Source organism: Diadema antillarum, unplaced genomic scaffold (assembly GCF_040938485.1).
Source record: "Diadema antillarum isolate AM-2024a unplaced genomic scaffold, OU_Dant_1.0 seq00000041_RagTag, whole genome shotgun sequence".
Classification (NCBI taxonomy): Eukaryota; Metazoa; Echinodermata; class Echinoidea; order Diadematoida; family Diadematidae; genus Diadema; species Diadema antillarum.
This window is the reverse complement of record NW_027271153.1, coordinates 938,262-950,394: the sequence shown is the minus strand read 5'-3', so window position 1 is coordinate 950,394 and position 12,133 is coordinate 938,262. Positions and strand designations below refer to the sequence as shown.

Below are 12,133 nucleotides of genomic sequence, written 5' to 3'. Positions count from 1 at the left end.
TTTCTTGTGTTATTACAATTTTGTAATACGGCAGTGCTCTGTTTCGTTTTTCATATGGAGTGTATGGCTAGATTTTAATTGTTTTATGATTCCCCTTCACTCTAGGTTCAACTTTGCACATTTTATACCAGTGTCACACTGGGAGCACCTTTTCGGGTGCGACTTTGCACCTTTCAAACCAGAAAGGTGCAAAGTTGTACTCGTAATGGTGCTCCCAGTTTGACGTATTTTTCGCAGTATAAACAAAGTGTTGATATTGCTGTAAAAGACGGGACAAGTCATGTCTTAATTATCAATAATCTGCAATGCTCGCAGGCCACCAGACATTATCTCTTCTTTCTCGAAGCAGATCTAAATTATGGTAACAATTAACAAAATGTGAAATAACTGACAAAAAACCGATATGCTGAAGGCAACTTTCAGTTGAAATTCTGATTTGGTTATAACATGATTGCAATGAATTCAGATTTCTGTGTGTTTAATATTTATTACGAAGTTAAAGCTTTATGATCGAGCCTCAAACAGACTCTATAATTATGCTTGTGATGATTGGAGGATTTGCGGGTGGTGAGGAGATCAACTTTAGTCATGTAAACACTGAAATCATCAATGACTTGGCAGAGTGCAATGTCACGCAGACTAGACAATCATCTGTCTTGTTTTTTGTACATTTAGATTCTTGTGTATGATAATCAAAATCCTGTAATAAGATACCTTATCACTCTAAAAGTCAAGGTTGCCAAAGTATCTTATGTACTTACTTATACTTTACTTTACTTTACTTTGCTTCACTTTTCCTACACGATGGTGTAGGACATGTCCTGTTCATCGATTAGGGTTGGGATATCTTCTGCTGTTCTTCCTATAAAGATGTATAGTCTATACGCTGATCTCTTTCCAGTATATTGATCCTATATACAAGTTCTTCATCCTAAGTCAGTATAGAATGCTTTGTGTATTACTCGCGATGACTTCTATCAAGTGACACAAGTGCCCAACTGATATTTCTTTTGAACAAACATGGAAACTTACGATGGTTGGAGTGAAAAATAAAGTGTGCTGATATACATGATAAAAATGTTTACATTTATGACTTATACGCGCCTGTTAACGAGTTAACGTAAGTTGATGAGACTTGACTTTATCTACCTATTGTTTCAACACGGGTATATCGTTTTAGGCGCTACCTAGAAATTTTCTCCTAAAATGCATTTGACTTATATAGATTAACGTGATAAACACCAATGTTTTTATCTGTTTACAGAATCAAAACTTGAGTGGAATTGAGTGGAACATTTCCAAAAGGGGAGAAGTATTAAACAAAACAAATTAAAAGGATTTATCTTTACAAATTCTAGACAACATAATCAAAGTCAGTATAGCTCTTGATGTTATTTTTCTTTTGTCTGTTTAAGTGTGCTTGATTGAATCATAGCTTTTACTATAAACATATGTTTTGATACATCAGAATCTTCGTTAACATTTCCTAAACGACTATAAAATAGCATAATGCATGCAATTCATTATTGTTAATGGGTCGTACCCATGACCCTTCAAAGTGTATAAGAATAGAAAAAAAATGAACAATTTTCTTTCATCATAATTTTAAGTTATGAAATTTCACGGTTAAATCACACGTGAACGATTCATGAACTTTAATGAATGAGTTGGTGCCAGTTTTCTTTACTGTGTATAAGTTCTGGCTGCAGGAAACACATGAACGTGTGTGTGTGTGTGTGTAAGAATGTGGTTCCCTTTTTATCTCTATTTTCCATTTTACCCTCAGGAGCCCACAGTACACATATTTCAGCTATTCAAGTTACTCCATATACAATAACTCCAAATTTGATGTATAGTATATACGTGTTTATAGATTAAAAATAAGAAATAAAAATGTTAAAATTCTTACTGGGCATATCAAGCAATACTACAGTGAACGATGCTTCTGTGTGTTAACCACCTAGAGAGGGCCTTTAATTGAAAATGAATAATTGTTACATTGTATTTTGCATTTCGATCAAGTACTATGCTGAAAAGTGAATAAGAATATTTTTGATATTTTGTATTTTGTGAAAGGACTATGTTTCATGACAGCTTTCATTCTGTTCTCATTTGATTTAATAATCGTAGAAATTTAAAATCAGAAGATTATTCATTGCCCGCGAGAATTTGGTGGGTGTCGGCAAAAACCTCTGGAGATTTCAGAATCTCACGGAATGTGGGGTAATAGAATATCTTAAATAGCATGACAAAATGATCAGAATATTTAGACGAACATTCAGACGTCGATAAATCTGTTGTTTCTTTTTCCTGTGGCAATCTAAGAATTATCCACATTATTGGTTATACATTTCTTTTGTCGTAGATGCTTAACGTCACCATTAAAAAAATCTCGTTGCTATGACATCTTTTGAAATGGTCTCTTTCGCAAACATTTTGATAAACATGATATTTACTTTCCTTATCGTATAAACATGGAAACAGTGCAGAAAATGAAGAAGTCGGTATACGTATACATTATACAACTGCTAATATACTCTCATTGAATAAGTCACCACATTCCATAACCGAAACGCCAATATTACGTCTTGAATAAGTATTACTGCGTAACGTCACACAGTAGATCTATCATTTAGATTTTATATTTTGTTGAAGTTCAAATATGGCGCTGTTGGTGCCTAACCTACGTGCTGAGACTTAGTCAAAGTAATGAATTCTCGCGTCGAGTTACTTTTGTTGCAACTGATTGACAAATTACCCTTCATTGACGCAAGTAAGCACGGATTATTTTTTTTTAATCATGGCTACTACCGAAACACTGAATCATCGGTGTTTTTTTAAGTCAACGAAGGAAAATATTTATCAATCAGGTGCAACATGTAGTGCTGTTTACCCTTTGTTTGCTTATTGCTTGTTACTCCTGTTCCTACTTCCGACGGACCGCAACGCAAGGTTATATGATTTCAGATTCGTCCTGGTTCAGGCCGACATGAAAATTGTGTAAACTTGGTAAACGTTCAAAAAGTGTCCACAGAAACTACAGAAATTTATTGACCCTCTGCTTTATTCTAAGTATATACTAAGGGTGCAGATGACACAAATCATCAAGGCACAACATAGACTTAATACAGATGATAGTCGGACGGCACATAGTCGAGCACACAAACACAAACACCCAAGCTCACAAACATGAAAGGATGGGCGCCTGTGTGGTAGGTTTAGAGATTGAATACGCCCCCTGCTCCCTAGTCCTTCACAATGAAGTTTCAATTGTGTCAAATCATTAATAACTTCTTGATACAACTGTAGTTTTTCCTGAATAAATTGCCATCACGAGACAAGCATCACATAGAACAAATTGGTTTCATCACGTGCAAAGCTGAGCACGGTGCGAGGTCTAAAGTTTAGATCAATAATCCACCCTGATGCGCAATTAATATGGGGAAGTATATTGCCATATTTATGGTTCTTAATTCTACAATGACACCAGTTGAAACCAATGTCAGTCGCTTCGTCACATCTCACCTGTATTTGTCATGAAATAAAGGCATGATCAGCAGACAATGCACACCTTGTGGTGATAATTCGACAATGACTTACGACAAAGTATGTTTTTTTGCTGAATGTTTGTTCGCCTGTTGAACTAAAGTTACCTGACACTGCAGTTTAAGCCTTTGTATGGATTCGTTGTCATGAGAAAAGGACTGCAGTATATACCCGGATGGAATTTCTGTAACTGATTGGCCTAACAACGTTGGAGGAACAAAGACCTTAGTTGCACTGGTAAGAGATTGTTCGAATGTTATTTCTACTTATTTCGAGATGTAAACTGCCTATACGCGCAATTCATGAATCTGTTCGACACTTCTGCTTGCAGGGTACGTTGTTTCTGCATTGGTACAGTAAGTTCATAATGCATCACTTGATGTAGGGCTCGTCATACCCTCTGAAATTCCAATGTTTTATACGTTTTTACTATATACGTATAGGAATTACGTATTCAAACAACAGACTGTATCATGGTTATCATAATTCCTTCACCATAACAGTGTAATATAAACAATCTTGAAAAAAGAATCTGTTTATGAGAGTGCAATTTGTAGAAGAACGTTCGGTTTGCAGCTTTCAGGATGACTATTCCAAACGTCCTAAAACTTTCCCTGTTGAGAGCTGACAGTGATGCACGGGAGTACAAAATGAAACATTGTGCATGATATTTACAATTAAGAATTATCAGTTTCATTTTCATTAATGATTGCCTTTTGCTTTGCTTTCTATTTATTTTTCCACCTATGTGTGGAGAATATGTACTCACGTATGCATTCAGAATGCGAAAGACCCTGTGTTTTAATTCATATTCCTCCGAATCTTTGTCTATTTTTCTATTTCTATTTGGAAGCATTGGTATATTGGTATTTGGAATGATGGAAAGGTCTGGTGTAATTTGAAACTCCGACACAGTTTTAGCTACAGCTTGTCCAGATATTAGACCACTTAACATGGAGCAGGACAGAGTCACGCTTGTTCCAGATGCCAGCCTGAACTCCCCCGTCGCTATGGTGAGTTCTGACGATGGATGTCTCCATGAAGCCTCAGAATGCGAGACGGATGATTGAAGAAATAGTTTCTATTCAGATTTTTACTGATAATCACAATATCATAAACATTGAAAGAAATAAAGCTTATCTTCTGTCTCACAAAGCGAGGTAAACACGAAAAAAAGATTATGACGTTTCGGCCACGAAATCTGCTATGCCTTCGTCTACCACGATGATGAACATCTTCCGTACTATCATAAACATTACAATTATTCCTATGATCGCAATTTGATCTCAATATTATGATGTCAGTAATCACTAATAATCTTGCTCATCTCATTGTCTGTAAATATAAGCTTCGCTCTTACGTCATCCTCTAGGACAGTGGCTTAAAATCCCTCTTTTTAGTATATTGTGGTAGGTGTCAAATAATGTGTTATTCCAGCACTTTTCCTGATATGAATAACGTGAGGTTAAGCTGCAGTATTCTCTGTATCAGCCTACTTATGATGGTTTCTGTCTTTGGCAATCATGTTGACAAGCGGTAAGAAGTTATGCCAATAATGTGGCAATGCTGCTATAACAATGATGAGATGTTAAAACATGATGACGTATAACGAATGACAGCAATGACGAAAAAGATCACGATGGCGATTATGCCACTAATGTGTTAAATCTGTTGAAGAGGAAAACACACGCTTTTTGCTAATGATATTTGATAACGAAAGTAATCTCAGTCCTCATCCTCCCTCTGTGTCTGTGTGAGTGATTTGTTGGTTTGTCTGTTTGTATATAGACAACCTTGGGTCTGGGAGCTTTAACCACCGGGCTCTTCATCATAGGGGAAGTGGCTGGTACGGGTGTCCTAGCTCTACCAAGGGCGGTGGTTGATACAGGTGCTGTATCCCATAGCAACGGATATACTTCGATTGCCACCATCTATACTTTTCTACATCACAGTCATTACGCATTGTTCAGTGCCATGATAGGGAGAGATCAGTGATCAATTGAATATCAAGAGGGATAGGTATGGCTTATTACAGTTAATGATAACCATTCAGAAAAATATAATTGAAGCAAAGTGGAGAACTAAGCAAATTCATTCATTTTTTTCCATCCAATAAACACACAACCGGTAATGAATATGATTGATTTTTTTTTTTATACAGAAAATATTACCCTCCGTGCATATATTGACATTGAAATATATAATAAACGATGTTTACAAGTATGCAATTAGTAACGAAGGTTTTAAAAAAAGAATGCCTTTTGAGTATATGGAAATAGTGGGGATGGCAAAGAATGCTAAAAAAAAAACAATGTTTGTAATATCCAAAATATTTGCGTTCCTTTATGTCTTGACTGTTTGTTTGTTTGTATGTATTTATTTCCGAATCATATAAATACAGACACAAAAATAGGTTAAAGTATCGAAATCATGTACATAAAGAAATAGATACGGAGGACGGCCCAATTTCGGTGATATTATTAGAATACGACTGTTCTTCCTTGGGGTCATATATCAATCCTATATCACTCTCTTTCTCACTCTGTCTCTCTTTACCCTTCTTTTATATGGTCTCCCTCGTGACAGTGCAGGTTGGATAGGCCTGGTCATCATCATATTTGGGGCCTGTATGCTGGGCTACACGGGCGTTATTCTCGGCCGATGCTGGACCATCGTCAAGGAGAGATTCCCGGAGAAGTATGCAGGTCACACCCGGTACCCGTACCCAGCCATTGGATACGAAGCGTTCGGGAAAATTGCGAGGTTAAAATAAAGAAAAGAATATCGACTCTTATCAAACTGAATAACACTGTCATTTCATACATGCCCAATAAAGGATACGTGGTGCACCGTTAAGCCTTCTATCAGCACGTTTACCCTGTATCTCCTGAAAATCTATACCTCTTAACAATACAAACAAAACATCAACCAATAAATTAATTTAAAAAAAAAAATTCTAAGAAAAAAGCCGCTCGGCTCCATTGTTCCTGCCTGCTTGGCAACTTTGCAATTTTGTCGATTTAGATATTGAAAATTTGAAAATGGTAATTTCCGCATCCCCCCAAAAAAACAAACAAACAAACAAACAAACAAACAAAACAAACCACCCGGCAAGTTTCAGGTTCACTAGCTAGATCCATATCATACAGATATATCCTGGTGAAAGTTTTAATGCAACAATAGTTCATAGTATATATACCAAAGTAGGCTGTATAATAATGATGGCTCGGTCACAGTAAGTTCATATTAATGTATAGTTTGTTTGTTTTTCTTCTTCTTCTTTTTCTTCTTCTTTTTTATTACATAAAATTTGGCAACCTTACATCATCATTCTGGTCTTATCTTCTATCCGTTCTCCGTTTCTTTTTCACAAACACTGATTACTCGGGGCTTACAGCCAAACAAGCTAGCTTTCATGTAGGTCCCGTCATACTTCTCTTTGATCAACCCCATTTCGATTTCGATTTTGACCAGTTATCATTACATGTAATTACTGTGTTATCACCATGTATATTGTTTGTTTTCTGCACATTGTTCACAAGGTAAAAGAACTTGTCTGGTTTCTGTTGTAATGTTCATAAATGAGAAGTATGAAAATAAATGAATTGATATATCCATTCCGAAATGGAGCATACATTATTGTATTGTATAGCAATGTATCAATATGAATGCTTGTTTATGTCCTTTCCTTGCTATTCTTGGTAGCATTCCGTCCAATCACCCTTTGTCTGCATAATCTTTCATCTATCCATGTGTCATCTCTGTGGTCGTGCAGCAACGCGGTACGTTTCTGCGTGCATTTCACCATGTTTGGTGGAAGTGTGGTCTTTCTTCTTCTCGCCGCGGACAACTTGCACACACTGTTCAGCAAGTCCCTCAACTTCTGCCTGTGGCCGCCCATTATTACCCTCTTCCTCCTCCCGCTCTGCTGGCTGGGAACGCCTAAGGATTTCTGGTGAGATGAGTTGAATCAAACCGCCCAATGTCCTCTTAGGGGACTGAATATGATTTATAATAATAATAATAATAACCAATATTTATATAGCGCTTTTTCTAAACAGACACAAAGCGCTTCAACAATTGAAACAAAATACAAAAAAAAATCAACAGTATTTACAAAACAAAACAGAGAAAGTACAAAGCAAAACAAATAAACACTGACTTTACACTTGTCAGATCACTAGCAGTGGAGGCCTTACTTCTGGAACAAATAAGTTTTCAACAGTTTTTTTTTTAAATTGATTTTATGAAATCATTGCCGTTATCGCGACTGATTAACAATTTGTCCTACATCGACGTAAACAAGCACTGAAAAGTGTGTTTTAGTAATAGCCATGACAAAAGATGTTGTTGTTGTTGTTGTTGTTGCTGTTGTTTTAAAGAAAGAAAGAAAAAAGAGAGAAAAAGAAATCATGGGCATAATATTAGGGCAGGATTCGAACCTATGACCTCCTGGTCTCCGGACAGGCGTCTTACTCACTAGACCACCGAGCTTCCACCCGACAGTCAGTGATGATTCTAATCCTTGTATAGTTTGCAGCGGATACTGCGTTATTATTCAAATTTTCATTCATTTCATATTCATTCTTATTAGTTGATCATACGCCATAGTCTCATGTCAGCGTATTTCTCACAGTGTTGATGGACTGTTAACTTAAAAAAAAAATGTCAGGTATTTGAGTAATTAACTCACACTCATGACATCAGGCCGATGTCAGCCGATTATATTCCTAAGCAGTTTTTATTTCATGACATTTCAATCAAGACTGTTCCATTTCTATCATTTCTATTTTCGTTGTTAATATTCACCTTAATGAAAATGCTCCGCAGGAGTCTAACATCTCGACTTATAACCCTTACACACACTGTTAAGTTGCATTTCCGATGTTTGAATTCAAGTAGTATATGAGTACTGATCAACTACTGGCACATAATTGCCCAGCATCCCTTTACAAATTATCCGGGTAACATTGAGTTACAGTTATTACATTTTTTTTTTATGTAGTGTTCGCAGTGTGGATTATCTGAATACGCCATGTCAATATAAACATCCGTCATGAAATCGTCACCAGACAGAGGTTATGAAGTAAAAAGTGCTCAAGATGATTACCTCTGTGTCTATAATGGTGATTAATGTGAGAATATTATAGTGTGTGTTTGTCGAAGCAATGAGCATGATCCAAATTTTCATTCAGGTTAACCCGTGGCAACCATATCTTTACCATAGCTTGGACCCGTTTTATCAAAAGATAAGATCAACTATAAATTTTCTTAACACACAGGCTGCCGTAGACTTATGATAGAAATCAAGTATATAATCAATTATAACTCTTCATAAAATATGGCCCTGGTCGCCATTGTTGCACAATTCCTTGGTCGATTTTCTCTTCCCCCACTTTCTCACCTCCCCTCCCCGTCTTTCTCTCCCTAACTCCATCTCCTTCCCCCTCTCTCTCCCCTCTCCAGGGTAGTCGCGACTGGGGCATCGATTTCTACTGGCATCGCTTCTTTCATCCTCTTCATCCAGGTCCTACTGGAAATCCCCGCCGAACCTCCTCCTCACACGCCACCCTCCGTCACCTCTTTCTTCACAGCATTTGGCACCATCATATTCGCGTACGGGGGCCACGGAGCGTTCCCGACCATCCAGCACGATATGAAGGACCCGCGACGATTCTACATCAGCGTTTTGTTCGGTTACAGCAGTAAGTGGGACCGCATGGGGTGATTTGGTGGGACCTTCATATACGACTATCACTCACGCCAAATGAATCTGATAAACGGCAGAGCAGTTCTCTTAGCGATTGATTAAGTCATGGCAGAATAAACATTATAGCTTTCCGAAAGCTTTAGAGGTCGTGGAGGTCTTAAGAGGTCGAGACTCCCCCTTGAAATGATTTAAATCTCTTGTACGTTAACCCCGAGAACTTAACGTAGTCGGGTCTACCGCCAGGTTCCGCGGTATTGTTACCCACTTCAATTCTATGCTCGAATCCATACACAAAGGTAACGATGCGCAAATGCGTGGAAAATGCTACAACATTATAGGCATTTGTAAATATGAATAGTTGAAAATATTCATGGAATGACAAAAATAATAGAGATGTGGAAGGAATGATCACGGACACTGTATGTTAGCGCATTTCTTTTTATTTATTTCTATTTATTTTTTTTTTTTTGGCGTTAACCAGTCGAGTGTTAACCAACCATCTCACTTTCGTTCACCTCCAATTGCAGCGACATTCTTAATGTACTTTCCCGTGGCGGCGGCTGGATATTTCGTCTTCGGGGACAGATTCATCGAGCTCAATACCGACAACATTCTCCATGTCATCTCGAAGGGCCCCATCAACACGATCGTCACCGTCATGATCATGGTCCATCTCGTTCTCAGTTACGTCATCTCCATCAACCCGCTCTTCCAGGAGCTCGAGGAGGTGCTCGGCATCCCCCTGAGTGAGTTCATTGACCTCTTTTGAATCTTTCACTCAACTTTGCCCTTAATGTTATCCCAAAGGAACGTTTTAGATTATTTTAGATGAAAGCTTTCGGTTCCCTGTAATTTGCCGGCATTGTTTATGTAGTTGGTTATTTAAGTAAATAACTTGATTTTTTTTTTATTACGTGTAACTGGAATATCAATTAACTTGAAATCATTTTAGAGATATAATGATTGACATCATTAACTCATATTGAATTTATAGTGGCAGATGGAGGAATATAAAGATATAGATAGAGAGGTCGGTACACAGCGGGTAGACAATTAGATACATAATCAGTGAATTTTAGAGTAGGTGCTTTCACGTCATAAGTAAGACACATTCTCTGTAGTCTGCGTTAGAGAAGCGTATGACATTAAAGGAAACTGAAAGAATTACAGTACTATCTGACAACGTTCTCGAATATTCCTAGTGCAACCCTTCAGGAATATTCCATAGGTGTTATTTCATGTCCCGTTTGATGATAATAGGGAGCTTTAGATTTTCGCAACGGGGACGTTCAGAGGGGAAAAAAAAAACATGTTCTGAGCATGCGCAAAACGCGCGTAAAGTCGATCTATCTATAGCTTGCGTCGTCTGAGTTTTTCACTACGCGTTCTGGGCTATTTTTACGTCCGCTCAATTCACGACGTAGAGAGCTACTTCATGCAACCATCATTATGGGGGCGCCATTTTATTTTTTATAGGTTGCGTCCTAGTGTAATCTAAAGCTACTTTTCAGCACGACGCAGGGAAGAGGAGAACGTCCAGCTCAAGCGTCGTCTCAAGCGTCCGCGCCGCAAATCTAAAGCTCCCTATTGATGAAATTGATAATGAAGATCTTACATGCTGACTCGAGCACACTTCATAATCTCCTGTCCTCAGATTTCAACTGGAAGAGAGTGGTGTCGAGAACAGTGGTTCTTCTACTTGTGCTATTCACTGGGGAGACCATCCCACATTTCGGCACCATTTTGTCACTGGTGGGCGGCTCAACGGTCACCTGTCTTACCTGTGTCTTCCCGCCCTTATTCTACCTCAGACTGAACACCATGGCTGACCCAACAGGAAAATGGAAAAAGAGGCAAGCTGTTTAAAGACAACGTATTTGAAGCGTATCAGTAAAATGACTTGGGTAATACACGAAGGCTTTGTAAATCAACACTGTAATGTATTGTATTGCATATATTGTCCGCATAAAATCAACTTAACCAATGGTGACAAGAATACACAAATGATAATCACACAGTATTAACTGGAATACAGCTGGATTGCCCTGCTCAGATGCCTACAAGACACTGCTATTGTACAGAGGGTCCATGAAAACCATTGGATTATACAGCAACATTATACATAAAAATATATACAAAATGCATTGTGATGATTGAGATGATACAATGATAAGGTATGATTTTTAAGGCTTTAGTATTTCATGTACATACAATAACTGGGGATATTCATAATAGGTCCAACAAATAAGTTAACTAAGTTAAGCAAGGTCTACTTACCCGAATTCATCATACGATAGGAATATTCTGGGAACATAGAAACAAAAATATTACCAGGGGAACTACGTCAGTCAACATACAATAATTTTGTAGTAGTGTCGTATATTTCAATAACCTTAATAGACTTCAGACGTGAAATTTAGATTATATGTTATCATGATTGTTATCATGTTCTCTTCTCTTTTTCAGAGAACTCACCCTTCACAACAAGATTATCCTTGCTGAGATCACGATGGTAGGCGTGGTCGGGGGCGTGGCCTCGATATTTTCCGTCATCTATTCAATGGCGACGGGGCAGTCACAGTTTACGGTCCCTTGCTACGTCAATGCCACTGGCGCCCATCTCTAACACCCAACCACTATCATCACAGATTCTACATGAGAACCTTGCCACCGTCTCAAAGAGAATGCGAGTGTAACATTACGAATATATTGGATGTATTAGCTGTCATAAATGAAATATACCATATAGCTTGTATATATTCGTGTGAAAAAAGACATTAAAAAGTATATTCATCTTCTCTTTGTTGGTCAAATGAGGCTCCATCAACTTTGGTAGGCATTTTTGAACTTTGTTTTTAAAACTGGCAGAACATGATT

The 12,133-nt window shown here is 37.7% G+C and overlaps 1 protein-coding gene across 1 annotated transcript; it reads left to right on the top strand.

The window, feature by feature from the left end:
• The first annotated feature begins 4,499 nt into the window (after nucleotides 1–4,499).
• LOC139725448 (uncharacterized) lies at nucleotides 4,500–11,882 on the top strand. The gene is made up of 8 exons (XM_071636523.1): nucleotides 4,500–4,559; nucleotides 5,335–5,434; nucleotides 6,138–6,309; nucleotides 7,322–7,501; nucleotides 9,013–9,251; nucleotides 9,784–10,002; nucleotides 10,911–11,109; nucleotides 11,723–11,882. The coding sequence occupies exons 1-8, from the start codon at nucleotides 4,500–4,502 to the stop codon at nucleotides 11,880–11,882; spliced, it is 1,329 nt and encodes a 442-aa protein (XP_071492624.1).
• Nucleotides 11,883–12,133: the final 251 nt, after the last annotated feature.

Bases quoted from the DNA above. Each gene is read 5' to 3' on its own strand.
- LOC139725448 (XM_071636523.1), top strand. From the start codon at position 4,500: ATGGAGCAGGACAGAGTCACGCTTGTTCCAGATGCCAGCCTGAACTCC. The intron at 4,560-5,334 runs GTGAGTTCTGAC...GTTTGTATATAG, and splicing joins TGAACTCCCCCGTCGCTATG to ACAACCTTGGGTCTGGGAGC. The intron at 9,252-9,783 runs GTAAGTGGGACC...CTCCAATTGCAG, and splicing joins CGTTTTGTTCGGTTACAGCA to CGACATTCTTAATGTACTTT.